This window comes from Amblyraja radiata, chromosome 27 (assembly GCF_010909765.2).
Source record: "Amblyraja radiata isolate CabotCenter1 chromosome 27, sAmbRad1.1.pri, whole genome shotgun sequence".
NCBI lineage: Eukaryota > Metazoa > Chordata > Chondrichthyes > Rajiformes > Rajidae > Amblyraja > Amblyraja radiata.
The window spans coordinates 5,009,643-5,035,045 of NC_045982.1; the positions used below are offsets into that span (position 1 = coordinate 5,009,643).

At 41.0% G+C, this 25,403-nt stretch overlaps 1 protein-coding gene and 1 non-coding gene across 3 annotated transcripts; both read right to left on the reverse strand.

Moving 5' to 3' along the window:
• Window positions 1–590: 590 nt before the first annotated feature.
• ppp1r8 (protein phosphatase 1 regulatory subunit 8) lies at window positions 591–24,817 on the reverse strand. Of its 2 annotated transcripts, XM_033044969.1 has the most exons (7): window positions 24,678–24,817; window positions 15,248–15,308; window positions 12,083–12,236; window positions 11,205–11,422; window positions 10,578–10,722; window positions 6,427–6,491; window positions 591–3,982 (listed from the first exon to the last, which is right to left on the reverse strand). In XM_033044969.1, exons 1-7 carry the CDS (start codon window positions 24,719–24,721, stop codon window positions 3,623–3,625), a joined length of 1,047 nt encoding a protein of 348 aa, XP_032900860.1. In that variant the 5' UTR covers window positions 24,722–24,817; the 3' UTR covers window positions 591–3,622. The 2 variants fall into 2 exon arrangements, with proteins under 2 accessions (XP_032900860.1, XP_032900861.1); XM_033044970.1 differs by lacking the exon at window positions 12,083–12,236 and having other exon boundaries at window positions 24,678–24,789.
• LOC116988682 lies at window positions 14,120–14,275 on the reverse strand. Its single transcript, XR_004416033.1, has one exon.
• Window positions 24,818–25,403: the final 586 nt, after the last annotated feature.

Genomic DNA, 25,403 nt, shown 5'->3' on the forward strand with positions numbered 1-25,403 from the left:
ACATGTAAATAATTTGCAATCAATTTAAACTGTCACAATTTAAAGTTTTTAATAGAAAGATTTTCAGTTTAAACTTACTTTGGAAATAACAGGCAGCTGATTCAGATGACCGGAACTTGCCTATTGTGCAAAGTACCACATAAATTCTTACATTCTAGCTGATAAACTCAAAACCAATACAAAACCTTTTTCAGCCTCACTCTGAGCATACATTTGAAGGTACTCACGTTTCCTTCTGGTTGTGAACTTATTATAAATTCACATGGATGTAAATTAATGAGAGCAACTGAAATTGGTTTACATTAAACATAACTCATTCTTACACATTTAAAGGTTCTGCTGTAAACAAACCTTCCAAGGAAACGATAATACCTCAATGTATCCTTTCAAATGAAATAGAAAAAAGAACCAATACGTATGGTTATGAAACCAAGAATGATTTTTAGTATCTGTATCCATCCATTGAATGTTACAAGTTGTACAAACCATTGTTCACAAAAAACAATGACGTAAGGTGCCCTATTACAGCTTTGACAAATATGAAATACACAGCACTATTTAGCTACAGTAAAAAATAAGCAATGATGATATAGGTTAATGTAGTGCTTTATTTATTCTTTTTATTTTGCTTTAATACCACATTCCACCGAAAACATTAAAACCCTTCACTCTTCCTTCAGGTCTGCAGAAGGATCATTGACCTGTAATATCAACTGGTTTCTCTTTCCACAAATGTTGCTCGACTGGCTGTGTTCTTTCAACATTTCTGTGTCCTCCAAATTCCATTCCTAGAGTTAACATGTAAATGTTCAGGGCGGTTTCTCGTTACAATCAATCTGCACTTTGGATAATGTCCTGTGGCTTCTTCACCTCAAAAGGCCACACCTACTCAAAGCAGGGAAACTGAAACAAAGGTTGGCATATTTCACTTTAGCCCAGTTTCAAAAACATCCAGTGCTGAACCACAAGTACTTCATCAGTGGATAGATCATGAGAAGTATGTAAAGTGGAGGTAGATACATTTTTCAAAGATCAGGCATTGAGGGCACAAAGGAAATAAGGCCCGAGGTAGATCATCCAGTCATATTAAATGGCAGGCCAGGTTTGAGGGGCCAGGCACCCACCTTACTCTTTATGTGTACTTCGCAGATAATTCCAGGAAACGTATATCCTTCAAAAAACAGCAAAGTTCCACAAGGGTTTTTATCCTCATTCTTTTATCCTCAGCTAGCAACATCTTTTTACCCTCCCACTGTACTTCAGTGAATAACACATACATTGAAATAAATGAACAGAATTTCAAATATCAAGCAATGGGGCAGAAGGCAAAAAGGGTAGATAGATATGAAACCAAAATATAATTGTTCTACATTACAGGATTTCAGAAATTCATATTTTTGCCCATCCTATAAATATTTTGGTTTTTCTGAGGTTGTTAATTGTTTACATTTTTTCAATTTTTTCATATTGCAGAATTTATCTTTTACTAAAAGTATGATTGAAAATCTTAAGTACAAATGCTATGTACAAATCTGAAATCCAAATATTGGGCCTGGCCATTAGTTGCCTTAAACAGCACATTTCATTTTTTTGTCTCCGCAATAAGTTTATTGTCCATAGTTCAGTTTCTCCATCAATAAGAATCGCTTGTCACACCTCAGAGAATTCCCCTCCTAAAAGATATAAAGTATAAATTCATTGCTGTGTACTTGCAGTGCACTCTTTCTAAATCAATGTCCTAAATGTTGGGTGAACAGTTCAATGACTTACAAGTTTTGATGTGAATTTCAACCACAGGGTAAGTCATAATTAAATCTAAAACTAAAAGTAATTTAGTATATTCATTTGTTGACAATTCATAAAATCAAACAGCATTTCAGACATCAATTGTTATATTGACCTATATTTTTCCCAACTAATGTAAACAAGCCTGATGCATAAATATTAGTAATTAATTTATACAGCTGCAGTTTCTTTTATGCACAAAGATTAATTTCTACGGTGGTGGTGGTCAGATTTGAGGAATTATTGAAAATTAAAACCAATGTTATCATAAAACTGAACAGTACCATTTAACTAATGTGAAATATCAGACAAAGAATTCCTGGCTGTTTTGAATATAGCAAATTATCAGAAAATGACTGATCATTTAACTCAACCACCTGAGTTAATAGTTTTGCACTTCTATTTTAGTAAATGTTTAATTTAATTTAAGTTGGTAAAGAAACTTGCAGTTATGTAGCATGGATAACAAACCCAGTTAAATTTAGTTACATTCAATGCTACAACCCTCAAGTAACATTGCTGCTGTGATGTAGGAGCCAATTTGGCAATAGTAAGCTTCAAACAGCAATTAATTAGGAGACTAGATCATGTTTAACGGATAAATCCTGGCAACATGATATAACATGTTTAACTGGCAACATGATATAAATGACAAGCTTTTTGTGGAATAATGCAGAGGGATCTTTTGTAACTTCCCAAGGAGCAAGGTCTTGGTTTAATGTCTAATTGGAAAGACTGGATTTCCAGCAGTGCATGTACCACGGTAGCATTAGCTTAGATTGATATCGGGGCACAACCTGAATTTTTTTTTCCAACCTCTTGATCCACGGTTACTTAAAAGTTAATTTGAAAAATGGAAATAAAGTAAGCATACACCTACAGCTATACATAAAATTAAAAATACCCTAAAGTTAATCCAATATTCCTCAACTCAAAAGGCACAGTGGTGACACCTTAGATATTTAAAATATAAAGAGCTGTGAGTAATACATATTCAGTACACACCAATATAGTTAATTTTTGCAGAGATTTTTCAAAAAAAATTGAGTAGTTTTAATTTCATGACTGATTACTTCAGAATAAAACACAAGTGTCCACAATGGCCCCACTTCACAAAAATCAGACAATAAAGCCCCTAAAACATTGCCTCTCTTTAGAAAGAATTTTTCTCTAAATGACATTCCAGAAATTAAATGTCTAACATTTTGCAACTAGCAAACATCACTCCCAAACACAATCATACATGATTAAAATGAGCAAAAACTGGAAATGTGTAAAACAGTTATGAAGTACTAAGTAACAAAACCAGAGTAAATCATAAAAAGGAAAAATAATGTGATGTGGCATAACATATTGCAAATTGACATCTACATTTGTAGCATAAATTTGCTATCCAAGTGTTGCATTTTCCATTAGCCGTCTCATTAGCTATGAAGTCGAGTTTGAGTGTATTTAATCAATGCCCCAATTATACAGTCTGCAGGTAACATTAGTTGTCCACTTTTTCTACTAAACCTAGAACACAAAATAAAAACACTGTGAAGCCCTTCACCCATTATCCTATTCCAGACATGGAAACAAAGCACACACAGCAGAAAAATAGTTTATGTGACTTTAGTCTAACAAAATGGCAATGCCAAATGTACTTTACACTGAAATACAGGTTAGAAGTAAAAAGCAGTAACAGTATATGTTGGAAAGGCTGAACCTATTACACAACTGTACAAACATCTGTACAAAGCTCATAAAAATTTTAGGCATATTAACAGAATTAAAAGAAAGCCCCTCTTGGTCCTTGAATCCTAGGTGACTTTATTATAAAAAAAGGAACAGATGATCAAATAAGCAGTGATGGAGTAGGCTTCTTGCCCGGCCAGGCTTCCTTGGCATATTTCTTTTTCTTCGGTTCATTAATAGATTCTGCATTGAACACGCCTGGATTGGAAACGGGGTTTATAGTCATGGTTGTCGGAACCACAGCCGGTGCCAAGTCTACTTCGGGAGCAGGATTTGGGAATGGCATAGGCAGTCCTCCTATCATAGCGGTTCCCATTGTATTGCCGTGTAGCTGAGAAGCAGAATCACCACTAGTTGGAGGGAGGCCACCATATAAACCAGCATTGAACGGGAAATTCTGCATACGCCGAGCAACTCCATCCTCCAGACCCAGTGGACTGGGGCTTTCCGTCTTCTTTTTCTGCAATTTTCAGAAGAAAGCACAATTAATCTCTGGAAGCAATATTTTTGTCATTGTTAACTTCAACAGGATTTCTTTGAATAAAATCGTGAGGGGAATAGATGATGTGAATGCCTTTTACCCAGAGTAGAGGTATCAAGAATCAGGGGACATAGGTTTAAGGTGAGTGGGACAAGATTTAATAGGAACCCGCCAGGCAACATTTTCACTCAGAGGGTGGTGGTTATATGGGTAGTTGAGGCAGGTACTATAACAGCCTTTGAAATACACTTGGATAGGTACATGGAAATGACAGGTTTAGAGGAATATGGGCCAAATGCAGGCAAATTAGAATAGCTTAGATGGGGCATCTTGGTTGACATGGATGATTTGGCCCCAGTGACCAATTTTCATGCTGTATGACTATGTCTTTTTACAACACTGTGGAAATCATGATATATAAAGGTGAACAACTGTTGTAAAACAAGTAGTTGTACAGCAATAATGCATACAAGAAGAAAAACATTAACTTTAAGTTAATATAAAAAGGAACTGCAGATGCTGGTTTATACCAAAGATAGACACAAAAAGGTAGAGTAACTCAGCGGGTCTGGCAGCATCTCTGGAGAAAATGAATAGGTGTAATTTTGGGTCAGTAGCCTTCTACAGACTTCACAACTTTATTATGATCCTACTTGAAGAGCAACCAGATTAGTAACAATAACATTTGGGACGTCAAGGAACTACAAGATATCCTATTTATGGGCCTCGGAAAATTACAAGTATTTTAAGATTAGTGTTAATAATAAAAACTAAAAATATTGGCTGCTACACAAAAAACAAATATTTCATAATTATAGCAAATATGTAAAATTCAAACGAAAATTTGAAGACTACTGATCTGTAAGTTCAATAAATGATGTGAAACAATAAGTATATTATAAATTAAAATAACACATTTTATTGCCTAATAAATTTATGACAAAACAGGCAACGTACCTCTTTGTCGGGTACATTGAACAATCCTTGTTCGAGACGTACCAGGGCCCCATCCCCGACCTCTACCTCCGTTACATTGACGACTGCTTTGGGGCCACCTCCTGCACCTACACACAACTGACTGACTTCATCCACTTCACCACCAACTTCCATCCGGCACTCCAATACACCTGGACCATTTCCGACACTTCCCTACCATTCCTTGACCTCACCATCTCCATCGCAGGGGACAGACTCCTGACCGACATACATTACAAACCCACTGACTCACATGGCTATGTGGACTACACGTCTTCCCACCCTGCCCCCTGTAAAGACTCCATCCCCTACTCCCAATTCCTGCGCCTACGCCGCATCTGTTCCCAGGATGAGACATTCCATACCAGGGCATCGGAAATGTCCTCGTTCTTCAGGGAACGGGGATTCCCCTCCGCCACCATAGATGAAGCTCACACCAGGGTCTCATCCATACCCCGTAACACTGCTCTCTCTCCCCATCCCCGCACTCGCAACAAGGGCAGAGTCCCTCTGGTCCTCACCTTTCACCCCACCAGCCGGCAAATACAACACATAATCCTCCGCCATTTACAATACAATACAATACAATACAATACAATTCAATTTATTGTCATTTGGACCCCGTGAGGTCCAAACGAAATGCCGTTTTTCAGGGAACTCGACTCCATTTCCGCCACCTCCAACGTGACCCCACCACTCGCCACATCTTCCCATCTCCCCCCATGTCTGCCTTCCGCAAAGACCGCTCCCTCCACAACTCCCTCGTCAATTCTTCCCTTCCCTCCCGCACCACCCCCTCCCCGGGTACTTTCCGTTGCAACCGCAAGAAATGCAACACCTGTCCCTTCACCTCCCCCCTCGACTCCATTCAAGCACCCAAGCAGTCGTTCCAGATGCGACAAAGGTTCACCTGTATCTCCTCCAACCTCATCTACTGCATTCGCTGCTCTAGATGTCAGCTGATTTACATCGGGGAGACTAAGCGGAGGTTGGGCGATCGTTTCGCCGAACACCTCCGCTCAGTCCGCAATAACCAACCTGACCTCCCGGTGGCTCAGCACTTCAACTCCCCCTCCCATTCCCAATCCAACCTCTCTGTCCTGGGTCTCCTCCATTGCCAGAGTGAGCAACAGCGGAAATTGGAGGAACAGCACCTCATATTCCGTCTGGGGACCTTGCGGCCTTATGGCATTAACATTGAATTCTCCCAATTTTGCTAGTCCTTGCTGTCTCCTCCCCTTCCTCAACCCTCTAGCTGTCTCCTCCCACCCTCCCATCCGCCCGCCCTCGGGCTCCTCCTCCTCCCCTTTTCCTTCCTTCTCCCCCCCACCCCCCATCAGTCTGAAGAAGGGTTTCGGCCCGAAACGTCGCCTATTTCCTTCGCTCCATAGATGCTGCTGCACCCGCTGAGTTTCCCCAGCAATTTTGTGTACCAATGACTTATTTACCTTGAGTGGAACCACAGCTGTTTGAACCATATTTCTGAAGCGACCAACTGAAGGATCAATATCCTCTGGAAAAGGGATGCAAGGAAATAAATATTAGTTCATGCTCATATAATTTTAAAAATGCACGTTCAGGCTCATCTTCAAGGGGTTTCACAGACAATTTTATGCTAAAGTCACTTTAGTCACAAAAGTGCTAGTTTGCCTACAAAAGCATCGAGAATGACAGATTAGCATTGTTCTGACGGCGTGCGTGTGTGTGTGTGCGTGCGTGCGTGTGTATGTGTTTCAGAACAAAAGTAGACTAGGGTGGAAAAACTCCCTGATTATTTTCAAACACCACCACACAGCTTAAATATCTACCCGTACAGACACTTCAGACAATATCCAGATAACATTGACTGAAATCTTGCTGTTTTAAGCAGAGCAAAATTGTGAGCAGTACTTGTCATTATAGCATGATCAGATAGCAAATTTGGAATTACTGTTTCCTTGGAGTTTGGCACAGAAACTACAATTTTGCTATTAGTCATTCAGCCTTCCTTCAGAAATTGTGGGGGGTTTTTGCCTTCTCTATTACAATCAAGGAACATTTAGAAGCTAAAGATTAAATTTAGCTGTAATATTCCCTGAAAATATTATGCGTTCTTGCACAAGATCCAAGCAAGTTTTAATAATAAGCAAAACCAGATTTATTGGTTTAAAACGCATTCTGCATATTGAAATTCCTTCAAATATCTCTAAGAGCATTAATTTTTTTTAAATATGATTGATTGCTCAGCCAGCTTGACGAATCATTATTATTTTGTATCAGGTAGACTTTTGAGCCAAAATATGACACCAAACAATAAGGGACTGAGACTGAGACTGAGGGATTCTTGTGGACAGCTTATTTTTTGCTCAGTAAGCAAGCACTATTAATATGAACTCACCCAAAATCTAGATCAATCTGCTTGTTATCATAGTAGGATTACAAAGGACAAAGGACATTTATTGTCACGTACACCAATTGGTGTAGTGACATTTAAGTTGCCATTTGCAGCACACCAATAAGAATAAACACAACATTGAAGAATTTAACATAAAACATAAAAACATCCCCCCACAATGGTTCCCACTGTGATGGAAGGCAGCAAAGTCCAGTCCTCTTCCTCTGTTTCGGGCCCTCTCGCCGGATGATGGAGCTCCGGCGTCGGAAGAACACTCTCAACGGCTTGGAGTGTATGGAACGGCCGCTTCCTCCCCGGAGACCACGGCTCCGAAGTCCACAGGCCGCGCTGGTCGGAGCTCCAACACTGGCGATCTCGGCGAAAGATCCCAGGCTCCGCGGTGTTTAAACTCAGCGCCGCCCCGCAGCTGGACGCTCCGCGAATACAGCTCCGCGATATTGGAGTCGGCGGTCTCAGCACTCCGGAGCTTACCACATGGCGACCCGGGTAAGGCATCGCCCTCTCCGCGATGGTGCTTCGGCGCTGTGCCGCCGCCGAAGCTGAAGTTCTGGCCGGTCCCGCCAGGAAACGCTGCTCCAGTCCCGTTGGTAGGCCGCGAGGAAAGCCGCATGTCCGACCAGGTAGGGACTGAAAAATAGTTTCCCCCTCCCCCCCACCCCCCACATAAAAAGACTAGACCTCCAAAACAAAAACTTATCAACACCCTAAAAATAAAAAAGGGGTGAAAGGACGAACAGCTCCAGACAGGGCAGCCATACTTGACGGCGCCCCCACTCGCATATATTCATGTTAATATGAATCAAGAATCAATAATATTACGATTTCCCCTACAATAAGTGATATTCAAATGTTAAAGCTAATAACAAGCAATTTAGTAACTAGTTATGCTATGGACATTTATATTTCACAGAATATCCCTGGCAAACATGTGTAGGGAGGGTTTACAACAATGTGCACATGAACTAAACTGTGACAGCATGCTGTAGTAACAAACTATTTGGACTTTAGAATTAAAAATAAAAGGGGAAATTTGCAAGTTATACCCGTTAATACTGAAGACTGCAACAAAATACAAAACAACATGCTTATTAAACTGGACAATGGCAATGTATTTTGGTAAGAAAAATAAGGAGACCTTATGCAAATAATGAAATTGGTTAATTTGACTGTATCAAGCAAACAAGCGTGCACAATATTTTCTACAGACATAGTGGAAGTACATAGAACCATTGGTTTAACCACAAGGCATAATGCAAAATTTGATTATCATATGAAAAAATTTAAAAATAAATTTTCCATGAATGATGCCAGCATGGAGTGGTTAGGCATTTCAGGAAACACACCCTTTTGTCTAGGCAAGCCAATCTTGAAAGCTAAACCAAAAGGGGTCAGTGCTAAACTCAAGCTGGGAGGGTCCAGATCTCGGGGCAAAAAGGGAAAGAGTCACAAACAAATCCACAAGGAATTGAGATCTTCTTGAACCAGGCTGATCAGTATGAAGCAAACTAACGCAAGGAGCAACTGAGTTGACTTGTATTAAGGTATCGAAAGGTAGAAAGCTAAACATGATTTAGAAAAGGATAGAATTATGTCTGGATAGGGTTAAGTGAAGTGGTAGAATGGAGATAAGATGAGCTTGGTATTAATGGTGTAAAGTGAATGCTTTTTTGTGCTGCGTATTCTATATGCTGGTTCACAAATTTCAATTTCAATATATGATTATATCAAATTCCTCCTCGTCTCTTTCTGCAGAAGATATCAAACTATCCAACATAATCCAGCCAATATTATAAGGGATAGGAGTAGAATTAGGCCATTCGGCCCATCAAGTCTACTCCGCCATTCAATCATGGGTGATCTATCTCTCCCTCCTAACCCCATTATCTTGCCTTCTCCCCATAATCTCTGACACCTGTACTAATCAAGAATCTTTCTATCTCTGCTTAAGAATATCCACTGACTTGGCCTTTAGTCTTCTGTGGCGAAGAATTCCACAGATTCCACCCTCTGACTAAAGAAATTTCTCATCTCCTTCATGAAATAACGTCTTTTAATTCTGAGGCTATGACCTCTAGTCCTAGGCTCTCCCACTAGTGGAAACATCTTCTCCACATCCACTCTATCCAAGCCTTTCACTATTCTGAATATTTCAATGAGCTCCGTCCTCATTCTTCTAAACTCCAGCGAGTACAGGCCCAGTGCCGACAAACGCTCATCATAGGTTAACCTACTAATTCCTGGGATCATTCTTGTAAACCTCCTCTGGACCCTCTCCACGGCCAGTACATCCTTCCTCAGATATGATGCCCAAAATGGCTCACAATATTCCAAATGCAGCCTTATCAGCGCCTTATAGAGCCTCAACATTACATCCCTGGTTTTGTATATAACCCCTCTTGAAATAAAAGCTAGCAATGAGTTTGCTTTCTTTACTGTTCAAAAGGGAACTGCAGATGCTGGAATATCGAAGGTACACAAAATTGCTGGGGAAACTCAGCGGGTGCAGCAGCATCTATGGAGCGAAGGAAATAGGCGACGTTTCTGAAGAAGGGTTTCGGCCCGAAACGTCGCCTATTTCCTTCGCTCCATAGATGCTGCTGCACCCGCTGAGTTTCCCCAGCAATTTTGTGTGCTTTCTTTACTACTGATTTGACTTGCAGATTAACTTTTTGGGAATCCTGCACCAGCACTCCCAAGTCCCTTTGCACCTCCGATTTCTAGATTCTCTCTCTATTTTGAAAATAGTCTACGCCTTTATTCCTACTACCAAAATGTATGACTCCACACTTTGCTGCACTATATTCCATCTGCCACTTCTCTGCCCATGCTCCCTACCTGTCCAAGTCCTTCTGCAGAGTCCTTGCTTTCTCTACACTACCTGCCTCTCCACCTAGCTATATTTGTATCATCCGCAAACCTGGCCACAAAGCCGCCAATCCCCTTGTCCAAATCATTAATATACAACGTGAAGTGTAGCGGCCCCAGCACCGACCCTTGCGGAACTCCATTCTTCGAAAGAAGAATATTCTTCTTCTTACTAGTTCAGACAGGCATTTGGATACACCTGCACAGTAACGTCATGCAGGAAGTAATCCATCAGCTCACTATTTACATCGCAGTCCAAGCTTTGACCTTGTACGACAAATTTCCAATGTGCACATTGCTGCAAGAGACAGAAAAGCAGAAAGCTAAAGATGACCATACCTGGATTTATTATCTCTTCATCATCACTGAATGACACCCTGTAGCTCTTCCTTTTACGTTTCGGCCTCTGCATTTCCAAATTTCCATCTTCAATCGTCAGTGTTGATATTCTTTTGTTATGGGCTGTATTAAATTCTGTTAGATTCTAAGCAATGAACAAAAATTCAGTAACATAAATTCGAATTTCGAGATACATTCCTAAGAGTTACATAACCAATTAAACTGACAGAAACGTTGCTTCAGTCTCAATTGGACTGCTAAATGCGTTTCAATCAAACTGCTGTGAAATGTAGAAGACTTCAGAAAATAATACTCCAGGGAGTATTATTGAAATGTAGCTTATCCATTGCAGTAATGTAATGGATAAGCTAACAACAAAATATATTTTATAGATCCAACAGAAGCAGATAGATGTGAAACTTTGACAATTACATGACATTTGCTACATTTTGAAATTATCGCGAATGTCGAATCGCGTAAGTCTAGTGGTCGGTGTGGAAAGTTGGGCTGAAGGACGTTTCCACGCTGTATGACTAACTACATAAATAAAAATTGATTTACTTCTTTTAACTAGTCAATACGGCTCAGAAGAAAAGAAAACAGATATTTAATTAAATTACCACTCACATCAAGTTCTGTTTCCTCTTCGGGCAAACCCAACAAACCCTTCAGTTCATCATCTTCTGCAGCATTTTCATCACCCTTTATTGTGGAGGGCATTGTCTGTGGTTTTTCTCGTAATGTGTAAGCTCGTGTTGATGCTCCAAATGATAGCGTAGAGTCTATGGGAACTTGCTGTGGTTTTTGTCCCTCTAAACGTAGGTGTCCCAAGTACGTTCCATGAGCTGCAAAATGAAGTACATATCCAATCCTATTAATTTCTGGATGCAGAAATAAATGTAATTGATCAAATCCAAATTAGTTTAAAGCAGCATTCTGCAGTATATTTTTGTTAGGCAAGTATGGAAGACGTGAACGAAAATGGGAAGAGATAAAGATGAGACACAATTATTTCTAACCTGACAGGGCTGCTTTCAGAGATAAAACTCTCAATGAATGTAGTAATTTGTTCTCACTATTTATCCTGCAAAATTTGTCACTGTATTCCTAGTTACACAACCATATTTTCCAAATATTTCACATGAAACATCAGGTAGAAAAAAAATGCCAGGATTTATTCTTCTACAAAAGTGGAACAATACATTCCATTAAGATTGCAACATTTCATACACAAGGCTTCAAATGCAGATATTACTGATGTTGTCACATGTTTTTTGGGATCAACCATTGGTCTAAGTTTTCAAATATAGACAAAGGGTAGCACAGTAGGATGTTGGATTACCGCATTTTCAAAATGTTTATTCAACTGGTCCAAGAATATACATTACTCAAATTCATCTTTATGCTATAATTTAATATCATCTCTAAATTGGAAATTATATTCTTTAAAGAGGACCACGGCAAATGTTTCCCATATAATACTAGTCAAATATAATAGCACTTACTACTATTCAGGTCTATGATGAAAACTCTCTTTAAATGTTTGTGATACACTAATGCAGCGTGGATTCTTGAACATGACTGATGATCAATGGTAAAATCACATATGTCAGGGTTCCTTCCAAAGAGGTAGTATTTCTTCTCATCAATGATGAGTTTCTGCAGGAAAAGTAGCGATGCATGTTAAAATTGCATTTTAGGAAGTAAGAAATGGTAAAATCAGTTCATTATTTGTTACGATTCCAAATGAGAGGCAAAAAGTCATGAAAGGTTAGCAAGCAAAGCTGTTCTAGACTTGACATACAGTGCCCTCCATAATGTTTGGGACAAAGACCCATCATTTACTTATTTGCCTCTGTACTCCACAATTTGAGATTTGTAATAGAAAAAAATCACATGTGGTTAAAGTGCACACTGTCAGATTTTAATAAAGGCATTTTTTGTACATTTTGGTTTCACCATGTAGAAATTACAGCCGTGTTTATACATAGTCGTCGTCCCCCCCCCCCCCCATTAAGCCATTATGAGACGGAGAAACACGAATAAAACTGTTAAGAGACATCGGCCAAACCTTAGGCTTACCAAAATCAACTGTTTGGAACATCATGAAGAAGAAAGAGAGCACTGGTGAGCTTACTAATTGCAAAGGGACTGGCAGGCCAAGAAAGACCTCCATAGCTGATGACAGCTCTCTATAATAAAGAAAAATTCCCAAACACCTGTCCGACAGATCAGAAACACGCTTCGGGAGTCAGGTGTGGATTTGTCAATGACCACTGTCCACAGAAGACTTCATGAACAGAAATACAGAGGCTACACTGCAAGAAGCAAACCACTGGTTAGCCACAAAAATAGGATGGCTGGGTTACAGTTTGCCTAGAAGTACTTAAGAGATCAACCACAGTTCTGGAAAAAGGTCTTGTGGACAGATGAGACAAAGATTAACTTATATCAGAGTGATGGCAAGAGAAAAGTATGGAGGAGAGAAGGAACTGCCCAAGATCCAAAGCATACCACCTCATCTGTGAAACATGGCGGGTGGGGGGGGGGGGGGGAGTTATGGCCTGGGCATGTATGGCTGCTGTAGGTACTGGCTCACTTATCTTCAACTGTAACGCGGAAAGTTCAGCTGGTCCCTCAGCTCAGTGCATTGTTGAATTACCGAGTCGAACACTGGTGTGAGATGTGATGTGCGCCGTCATCTCACCTCCCTGGGTTCTGCACATTCTCTACTGCATTACATGCTGAAATATGCTGACATGGGCGCTGTAGCTAGTCAGTGATTCTCTACAAAACTGCCAGCTACTCATCAGCATTTTATTATAATGTCAATTTAACCCTTGGAATATATTTTATAATTTCATGTTTATGATATTTTTATGGTATTTGCTGGGAGCCTAACAACTTTTACATGCTTTTAAAATTAGGTGGATTAAAAAAAAATCAGCAATTGATTACCAGATAAGGATAGGCTGCGAGACGAGAGTTGTTTTGGACAACTGACTAGATTGCAGAATGGTTGAGGCTCATGAAATCAGATCCCATCAATATTTCTATTATTAAAGCTTTTTTATACTTGTACCTCTTTTTCTTACTAAATCTAATCTCCCCTTATAATCCTTTAGAACCAAACAAATATTATAGCAATATGAAGCTATAGAGGTAGATACAATGACGACTATCAAAAGACTTTGGGACAGATATACTGTATGAATAGGCAGAGTTAGAGGGACGTGGACCAAATGCAACAAATGGGTCCAGCCTAAAATGCCAACTTGGTTGGCAACCTTGGCCAGTTTATGTCCTGTACAACTTTGTGACACTAATATACTCTATTCCTTTCACATTATTTGCTTTTTCTCTATCACTAAATGTTATTAAAACCATTGGTTCCAATATTTACCCCTGTTGACTATTACCAATTTTTATTTACAGTAATTTATTGGATGAAAAATTTGAGCTGTTCTAAAATAAAGACAACACAAGGCAATCTTAAATGTTCTGAGCAATTAATGTGAAATAACAAACTACAGATTGAACAAAAATGTGCCTCTGAGTTATAACTCATGGTGTTTCTCCATGCGCCGAGCTAATATACTCCAGGCTTACTTTGATTTAGCACCATTTGGACCCAACAATCATGGTTTGTCTCAGGTATAAAGCTGTGACATTGATAGCAAGGCTAGTATCTGGTGCACTGTCCTTTTTAATGTAAATATAATATTATCATACAGATCCAGATAGGCACACAACATTTCCTGAAAGGAGTAAATCAGAGCAGATGACTTGATAATAACTATCACTGTTTCTCTTTCAAAGGATATCCCAAAGTATTTTCCTGGACAGTCATAGGAGGATGTGAAGCTACAGGGTGACATGTTGACGCAGTGGTAGAGTTGCTGCTCCACAGACCCGGGTGTGATCCTGACTACGGCTGCTGGGTTTTCTCTGGGAGTTCAGATTTCCTCCCACACTCCAAAGACGTACAAGTTGAAGGTTAATTAGCTTCAGTATAATTGTCCCTGGTGTGGAGGATAGTGCTTATGTATGGGGATCACCGGTCGGCATGGACTCGGTGGGCCGAAGGGCCAGTTTCCACGCTGTATCTCCAAACTAAACTAAAATAATACAGACTGACATATTCGTAACGCCAAGTCAAGATGAGATGGGTTTCAAGGTAGTGCTTAAATAGCACTTTAGAAGTAACAAAACCTCCAGGGCAGCTGTGGGAGAGTGTCAAGGCATAGGCACTCATTGCAAGGTACAAGAAGAAATTCACTGCAAGAGGCTGGAGGCCATGGTGAGTATATGGGGGGTGCACAATCTCAGAAGTGAAGAGAATTTTAAATTTCAACTACATTATCCTTATTAGCTTACAATAAAAATGGTAAATTATGAATGTCAAATGCATTTTCGTTGTCTCTGTACTGTACACTGACAGTGACAATTAAAGTTGAATCTGAATCTGAATTAAATTGCCATTTTTTACTCAACCAGTAATTTCCTACAGTAAAACAGCTTCACAAATTACAGTTCAGACACAAATAAGATGCATTCAATATTTTAGGCACAGCCTTGAGCAGACATTTTCATCATCAAGATAATTGCCAGGGCATTTGTATTAAGGAATTCTGAAGGAAAAAAAAACAGGAAGTTAAATAACTGTTCACCTCTACGAGCTTGTCTCCTTTTACAACATCCAAGTGCAGTCCTGGTGGAGGCTTCCCCCCCCTGAAATGTAAAACAAAATGTTGGGTTACAACACATTGTCCAAAATCTATAAAATCTTGAAATAACGTTTCAAGGCTGCAAGCGAAACGTCATAATAGAGGACTGGCTCTAACTTGTTTGTGAAAAAAAACATTGAACACTTCGCATAGTAGAATTAGCCCGTGTAATTGAAGCTAAATCTGATGTACTAACTTAAAGCTATTTTGTTTCCTTGATACAAACTAGAGATTTCAAACCTTGAAACTTAAGTTCTTGCATCCTTTGTAGCATTAATCAAAATTTGTTCCACTTAAAACCCATATCCATGAACAATCTTTCAATACTATATGAAATCCAAAATATATACCAGCCAGTGCTTTGCATTTAACACGTGGTCACTTGTGGAAGGGAGGAGCAGAGTAGTTCTAGCCCGATAAGGAGATTAGTGGAGGCAACAATTGATCGACAAGGAGATCCATCACTTTACAACTTTAAATGTCTCCCTTCTTGAAGACTATCATAATTATAATATCCAAGATCTCTTACTTGATGTTCTCTTCTTGATGCGAGAGACAAGGTCCCAAATTCTCATCACAAGCACTTCTCTATGATGTTTTTGTATTTCAACAGCTATTGTGTGCTCTCCCAAATTCCTCGTTTTACAGCCAATGGTTGGTTTTTCAACAGTTGTTGTGCTATGGCTAGTCCAAAGCTGTGATGGATAATGGTCCGTGGAATGGTTGCAAACAATTGCATCAAAGATCAGATCTTGATTGATAAAGTCTTTGGAGTACTTCTTTGAGTGAGCACTAACTGCTTCACTGTCCTTGAGGTTTTTCTGTACTTGGCTGTTAGTGGGGTAGATTATTGGGAGTTTGAGGTATAGATGGCCTCGGAAGCACTGAAGAATCCTCGCTTGCCATGGTTATCAGATTTTGTGTTCTATTTCCATTCATGCAGGTGGTGTGTTTCTCCTCTTGCGTTGTGATGTTACTCCAGTCCAGGAACGGCTTGCATTATGATTTATTGGCTTTGTGATATTCTCAGCAAATCAGTTTTGCTATTTTCTGCTAGAGAAACAATATCCTCTCTCAAATGTCAATTATGATGGACCTTAGGGCAGACCGGGCATTGCAGATGCTGTACTCCCAGTAAGTTGGGAGTTGCCAGGTTGATGAAAATGTGTTGACTGAGTACAGCTTAAAGCATGCATGTTGAGGATATGTATACTTATGCTATTAGTTAAAACATTTTGCTGTTTTACATTGAAATGCTTGCATATGAATGTTATATGCAGAGCAGCAATTAAAGTTGGTTTCAATTATATTTCTGAAGCTTTGTAATGCTTTTGTCTTTCAATATTAATCCCCTTTGGCAATTTCTGTTGCCACTTTTTAGGGAGCTGTTGATGGAAATTAAGAACAAAGTAGGCACTTGGTATTTCTTATTGTAAACTCTGGCACAGCACAGAAGCAGGCCCTTCGCCCCACCACATCCACACCAACTCTTTTGCCCATTTACATGAATCCTATTTACCCACTTTGGGTCCATGTCAGTCTATCTCTTCCCTATTTAAATATTCCTTCCTAATTACAATAACCTCCACCACCTCTTCTGGCACAGATCAACCTTCTTAAACTCTTTTCCCTCAGATCCCCTTTAAAATTCCTTCCTCTCACCTTAAACCGATGCATTGTTGCTTTACTATGGGGGAAAACATTCTATATACCTTATGTCCCTTATAATTTTATATTATCAGGTCACCCTCAGCTACCTTTGAACCAGGGAAAACCAAGTCCAGCCTATCCAATCTCTTCACATACCAATCAAGAAAACATTCTCGTGAATCTCCTCTGCATTCTATTTACAGAGCAATCACTCTCATACAGATAGTACAGGCATCCTTATGAAACCTTCCTCACACCTTGACATAGACTAACAGATGCCAGTACCTTGGTCAAAATGTTGCCACGATGCATTGTATTTGTCTCTCTGACAAAACAAACATGGGAAAGATTATGCCTTAAACTCTTCATTAGGAGAATGGCTCAGACTCTTACTGCACAGAATCAGATCCTATGGCCGACTGCATCCATGCCAATCATTCTACTGCACTATTCCCATTCACCCACATTTGGTCTGCGGCCTTTTACATCTTGGTGATTAGATTAGATTAGATTAGATTATTTAATGACCACACAGTCAAGCTGGTGGAATTCAGGTTCAGTACAGGATGTTACAAGGTAGGCTGATTCCCGTCAAACATAACATAAAACACAACATCATACAATATACAGTACATGCATGGGGAGGATATGTGCTGTTGTCATAGTGTGTTCAGAATTCGGATTGCGTGTGGGTAAGTACTTGTCCAGATGCTTCTTAAATGTCCTGAATATCTGCCTCTTTAGACAGTGCAGTCTAGACTTTAACTTTCAGGGAAATCAAATCTAGCCTACCCAGTCGCTCCTTATAACCAAGATGCTCCAATCTATGCCACATCTTGGTGAATCTTCTCTGCAGCTTTTACAGAACAATCACATCCTTCCTTTAGCATGGCAACCAGAAGTGCACATTGATGAAGCCTCACCAATGTTTTCTGAAGTTGTTACATGATGCCCCCGCTCTTATATTCTAGACCATGCCTGATGAAGACAAATGTCCCATATTGCTCCTTCATTACTTTATCCACTTGTGCTACCACTCTATAGACTTGTACCCAAGGTTTTACCATTTACAGTGAATGATCTACCCGTGCACGCCCTCTCACAATTCATCACCTTGCAATAGCCAGGACTATATTCCATTTAAGCAATTCCATGTTATAAACTGGTTCTGCCCAAATTACATTTAATCGGATTTACAAGAAATGTAGCCAGGTGACTAATTACTACAGACGAAATATATATTCATAAACTGGCAGCTTGTTAGCAGAGATACTGATTTAATCAGGCAGCAAACCATTTTGTATTAAAAACTGCAAGATTATTAGCAAGATCAATTCTGTACTAAAATTTTAAGGAATAACAAGGTAAACTTATGAAAATTCCACAATGTATACATGAACATAGAGAAATACACAGCTATCATTACCATCATTGGTAAAATGCTTTGCAAAGTGTAAATGCTTTTGGCTAGAGTAAATTTAAGACCACGAGAAAACAGGGAGAAAGCAAAAATCAGCTTTAAAGTTTACAAAAGACGAAAATAAAACACTGTGGAAAGCAAATAAACAAAATATTACTTTTGATGCATAACCAGCTAAAGAAATTGAGTGACTAAAGAATTGGTCAAAGGAGAAAGTAGCAGGATGGTTGTTTGTAGATTGAGACATAGAAGAAAGGCTTGAATTCGTATAGCAACTTTCACAATTTTAGGACATTCTGGAGAATATTACAGCGGATAAAAGTACACTTTAAACACACAATGGAAACAAAGTTACTAGAGTAGGACATGGACAGATCCTTGATTCAGAAAGTCCTTGATGCAGATTTAGTTTTAAGTGTTGTGGAAGGATAGGATGTGGGTGGAGAAGCTGGATTTTGCAATGGAAAGGATATGGCCTTGAAAATATAGGATGTCTAGGTTTTTATAGGATTTCAGGATTGTTGGTGAAAACTGCAGGAAGAGCAGAGTTTACAACAGGGATGAAGAAAATGGCTTGAACATTCTCAATATTTAACTGGCAAAATTTGCAGCTCGTCCAATCACACTAATGCTGACCCTATTTTTTTGGACATCGTGGCTGAGAAATAACATGAAAATATGGAAGTAAAGCTGGAAGTAAAGCTGGAAGTAAAAGCTTTTCAGAATTTTTTCATGTTTAATATTGGGACAAGAGAAGTCATTGCAGGAAATGTTTAGCTACCAATGCAACAAACTATAGGATGGACAACAAAGTTACTGGATCGTTAAGTGCTTTCGGCATTTTTTGACACGACACTTCAGTGAAACTACAATAATCCATAGGCTGACAAATTGGTTCTGCACCTACCTGGTCAACGGGTGATGTTTCCCGCAACCTCCTGAAATCTATTAGGATTCTGTTTCCCGTGCTCCTCTGGGACAATGGTGCCCATGCACCCTTTCACTTAATAGGTTCATGGGAAAGTTTATTCTAATACTGTGTAACACCTTAAAAAAAAGTAAACTTGAAGTGTGTTGAGAATAAGTTCCAATAGTCTGTAAAATCTGTACTAAAGTAATGAGCATACAGGATTAGCAGAGTTTTACTCCACTAGGAAAATAATGATATAATTTAAATAATTAAGGATAATATTTTAATTTATTTACAAGCAGCATGAGTACTTTCAATAATGTATCAATCACAGAATTCTTGAGGTTTATAAATCTGTATTTATATTCTGTCTTGGCAGCTACAGTCTGCTACATGCAAAAAAAAGTCTGCTTTTCCTAGGGATAGAAAAAGTGACATTGCACCAGGTTCGACTCGCAACTTACTTGTTTATTCACATATCTATCAACCACATTGGAGCATCCTGCTTCTGTTTATAACATCAAGTATGCCATTTCTTTTTTTTCGTAATTGAACACTTGTTTCCATAATGATTCCAACATTTATCTTCAAGAGCAAAGCACACTTAAATTTGAGCTGGACATCTGAACATGCATCACAATCTAGTTCTAAATAGTCATGACCTTAAAAATATCTTTGGCAATTTTGCAAGTTTCCGCCTGCAGTGAAATAGTCGACAGGTCCTGAGATTCACTTTGCCATAGATCAAACAATTACATAATATACAATGTGCTAATTTCAACATACGCCAACACTTTTCATTTGTAAAACTCAATCCTATAATTCTGAAGAAGGGTCTCGACCCGAAACGTCACCCATTCCTTCTCTCTGGAGATGCAGCCCGTCCCACTGAGTTACTCCAGCATTTTGTGTCTATCTTCCCTATAATACAGTTTATCTACACTAGATAGGCAAGCAAAAAGATTTTTAGCAAAACCTTAAGTACAAACAGTGCTGGAGTAACTCAACGGGTCAGGCAGCATCTCAAGAGAACATGGATAGGTGGCATTTCAGATCAGGACCCTCTTCGTATGGATTGAGGGGTGAGATGGGAAGAAAGCTGAAAGAGAGGAGAGGCAGGACAAAGCGTGGCAGGTGATGGGTGGACACAGGCATAGGGGGGCAGATGGTTGGAACAAAGGCTAGAGATAAAAGCATAAAGGGTGAGATAAGATTGAAGAGTTGTGCACAAAGCCAGAAATAGGTGGGGCACAATGATGGAGGGGTATGTGGGGGAGGGAGAGGGTTGTTAAGAGTTTACCTAAAATTGGAGAATTCAATGTTCATTCCGTTGGGGTGTAAGCTATGAGGTGCTGTTCCTTCAGTTTGTGTGTGGCCTCACTCAGGTAATGGTGGAGTTCCAGGACAGAAAGGTCAGTGTGGAAATAGGAGTTCAAATAGTTAGCAATCAGGAGATCCTATAGGCCTTGGTGGACCAAGTGTAAGTGTACAGCGAAACAGTCATCGAGTCTATGCTTGATCTTGCCAATGTACAAATTTAGTTTAGATGAACTTTTGCAAAAAAATCACACTTACAAGAAGAGCAGGCAGTTTGTTTTAAAATCAAAATAATCTCACTCTAATTCTTTTGAGGAAAATAAATAAGAGACAGTGTGATCTCCCAATTATTAAAAAACAATGTTCTTGGACTGCAATCAACTCTGGAACCAATTGTGAGCAGAACAATTTGTCTACACCACAGATAATTTGTAAACTTTCCCTTTCAATCGTATTCAATTCTTCTGAGTGCCCTTTACCTATTTTTGTATACATTAGAACTTAGAAGAACATTTTGAAACAATCCATGCAACCTGCTAGATCTAAAAAGTACTTCTGGAAATTTCATTGAATATGCCATTTCTTAACATTACACTTTTTTGCATCCAATATCGAGGGGCCAGCTAAGAGAAAAAATAATACAAAGAATTGTATTTTCCATAACATCCATTGATTTATTCACATTTATTCAAGGTTAGCAGATCTGCTTCTTTAGTTCTGATGCTTATCAGTATCAATGAGTGAACAATTCAGTGAACAGATAAAACACACCACAGACTGTTGTACAAAAGGCACAACACATGTAGGAGGTGCAGGTAGTGCAGCTGTTGCACAGCATTGGGGACCTGGATTCAATCCAATGTGTGGAGTTTGCATGCTCGGCTTGCAACAGTGCAAATTTCTCTCCGGTGCACTGGTTCGCTCCCACATCCCAAAGGCAAGTTGGGAGGCTGGCTAAATTGATAACTGTGAATTCCTACTACTGTAGATTGCTGATGAGAAAATTAGGGCAAAGAAGGGGGAAGGGGTGATGTTGATGTGCAGTTAAGAGAGATAAGACTACAGGAAAATAAGTGGGAGAATGTGATTGCTCTAAGAGCTAGCATAGAAGTGATCACATGGAATATGAAAAAAACATCTTAATTTTGAAGAGTAGTAAGTTGTCTACTGCTTGAGATTTTACAATTACTAGTCATTATAAAAAAACAAACTATTATAAATGCTCATTCTGCAGTTGTTCAAATTTATGAAACCTTTTTTTACATTTGTTTAGAACAATGTCACAATTTGCAACATCGCATCTAATTAGATTATATAATGGCACGCTGGGTAGCACGGTAGAGTTGCTGCCTTACAGCGCCAGAGATCCGGGTTCGATCCCGACTACGGGTGCTGTCTATACGGAGTTTCTACGTTCTACCCTTGACCGCGTGGGTTTTCTCCGAGATCTTCAGTTTCCTCCCACACTCCAATGACGTACAGGTATGTAGGTTAATTGGCTTGGTGTATGCCTAAAAAAAATTGTCCCTAGTGTACGTAGGATAGTGTTAATGTGTGGGGATGCATTTCACTGTACTTGGGTACACGTGACAATAATAAACTAAACAGAACCTTTATAGATTATAAATATCTTGCATTGTATTTCCAGCATTAACTTGAAGGTAGACACAAAATGCTGGAGTAACTCAGCGGGTGAGGCCGCATCTCATGAGAGAAGGAATGGGTGACATTTCGGGTCGAAACCCTTCTTCAGATTCTCTCCTTCCCTTCCCAGTTCTCCCACTAGTCTTACTGTCTCCGCCTACATTCTTTTTGTCCCGCCCCCTCCCCTGACATCAGTCTGAAGAAGGGTCTCGACCCGAAACGTTGCCCATTCCTTCTCTCCTGAGATGTTGCCTCACCCGCTGAGTTATTCCAGCATTTTGTGTCTGCCTTCGATTTAAACCAGCATCTGCAGTTCTTTCTTACACACTCCAGCATTAACTTCATATTTTAAATAGGACCCCTGCAGCCACAAAGGAATCACACACACACTGGCTCAAACAACCTAACAGGTACAATATGGATTAAAAATCACACAATTACATCTGCTTACTACTTCAAATCACAGGGACAAGTTGCTACCACCTGCAGGCCAACATATATTTTCACCCTGAAAAGAAATAACATACCTGCCGTCAAGAATGTGGAAATCATTGACCAGCGAACTATTGGTTTAGGTTTAAATTTATTATTGTAACATTTACCAAGCTACAGTGAAAAGCTTTGTTTTACATGCTATCCTATCAAAATCAGATAATACTCTACATATATACAATCAAGCCAAACTCATGGACAAGAGGTAGGGAAAAGGTAGAGATACAGAGAGCAGAATATAATTCTCAGCATTATCGCACAACAGTTCCGGAGACAAAGTTCAATGTCTGCAAAGGGGTAAAGGAGAATTGGACTGAGCCATAGCTTACGAAAGGGACGTTGAGAACTCCAATTAACAAAAAGGAACTTGTCTCTGAGTTTGGGTTCCAACTTCCATATCTTTTGCCGGACATTAGCAGGGAGCAGATGGATTTACGGATGTGGGAGAGGTCTTTGACTCCGTTGGTAATGTCTGCAATCTTTAGATGGCAAAGTCAAACATAACCAGGACAATGTAAAAGGAGGAGAGGGCGAATGGGGTGGCAGGGAATTGCTGATTGGGGAGGAGGGGTGGGGGGAAAAGGGGTTGAGAAGGCATAAGGAGGGGACGGTGTAGTTGGGCCTGAGAGGGGGCAAGGAGTAGTTGTTTGGGGAAGAGGGGGCTGGGGATAAATTGGGTTTGAGAGGGCACGGATTTGGCATGAAGATGGGAGAACGGAGTTGAGCACAAGGGGGGAGGCAGGGAGTTGTTGATTGGTGAGGTGGGGCGGGAGATAAGATGGGAGACTGGGAATGAGATGGAGAGGAGAAGGGGGTGGGGATAAGATGCGGGAAGAGGGGATAAGATGGGGAGGAGGAGGGGGGCTGGGGTTAAGATGGGGAGGAGGGGAGTGAAGGGGTTTGGGGTTAAGATGGGGTGGAGGGGGGGTTAAGATGGGGAATGGAGGGGGGGGGTTAATATGGGGAGTGGAGGGGGGGGGGGTTAAGATGGGGAGGGGGGAGGGGAAGGAGGGGGTTAAGATGGGGAGTGGAGGGGGGGTTAAGATGGGGAGTGGAGGGGGGAGCAGGGGTTAAGATGAGGGATGGTGAGGGGGTAAGGGAGGAGGGGATTGTGGATAAAATGGAAGGGGGGGACTGACGATAAGATGGGGAGAGGGGCGGGGGATAAGATGGGGGAAGGGGCTGGGGATACGATGGGGGAAGGGGGTGAGGGGGATAAGATGGGGGAAGGGGGTGGGGGATAAGATGGGGGAAGGGGGTGGGGGATAAGATGAGGGAAGGGGGTGGGGGATAAGATGGGGGTGGGGGATAAGATGGGGGAAGGTGCTGGGGGTTAAGATGGGGACTTGGGATAAGATGGGGGAGCTGGAGATAAGATAGGGGAGGAGGGGGATAAGATGGGGGGAGCTGGGGCTAGGGATAAGATGGGGGGGGGGGGTGAAAGAGGGAACTGATAAGATGGGGGACTGGGTTAAGATGGGGTGATAAGATCGGGGGGGGGGGGGGTGAAGGCATGGGGATAAATTGCAGGTGAGATGGGGTGAAAGAGGGGCTGGGGAGAGGTGGTAGGGGTAAGATGGAGGGAAGCAGGGACCGGGGTTGAGATGGGAGGTACTGGATATAAGATGAGGTGGGGGAGGTAAGATAGGAGGAGGACCTGGGGGTAAATGAATGAATGGATGGATGGAGGGAGGGAGGGAGGGAGGGGGACTGGGTTTGTGATGGGTGGGGCTGGAGGTAAGACGAGGTGGAGTATAAGATGGAGGCAGGGAGCGAGAGGAGGGAAGGGGCGCCGGGCCGGGCCGGGCAGCCACACTACGGCCGGGCCTGGCCGTGTAGGCCGCACGCTCTACCTCTACCTCCACCCCCTCCACCTCCACCGTCAGGATGCCCCGTGTAGGGGAAAGGCCTCGGGCCGCCGCGCCGCGCCACGGACTCACCATGTGGGGCACTCGAACGCGGGTTTGATGGGGACGGCCTGCATCGGGCTGGCATGGAGAGCGCGGCCGCGGCGTCCGGCTGCTCGCTAACGCGCGCGGCGGGAAGGGCGGTGTGGGTCCCACCACGCATGCGCGCGGGGCCCGCTGGGAGATGTAGTTCCCATTAAACCTGAAAATTATAAGTGACAGGATAAGAATCAGGCCATTCGGCCCATCAAGCCTACTCTGTCATTCAATCATGGCTGATCTATCTCTCCTTCCTCACCCCACTCTCCTGCCTTCTCCCCATAACCTCTGACACCCGCTCTAATCAAGAATCTATCTATCTCTGCCTTAAATATATCCACTGACTTTGCCTCCACACCCTTCTGTGGCAATGAATTCCACAGATTCACCACAAGCCTGACAAAGGGTCTCGACAAGACAGCTAACAATGGCCTGTTTCCTTTATCATCGTTAATTTTTTGCATATCTTTCATTCATTGGTCTTTATTTCTCTACGTCATCGTCGAGATAGGGCTCTTAAAGATAGCGGAGTCAGGGGATTTGGGGAGAAGGCAGGAACGGGGTACTGATTGTGGATGATCAGCCATGATCACATTGAATGGCAGTGCAGGCACGAAGGGCCGAATGGCCTACTCATGCACCTATTGTCTATTGTCTATATTTCTCGTTTCCCTTTTCCCTAACTAGTCTGAAGAAGGGTCTCGACCCGAAACGTCACCC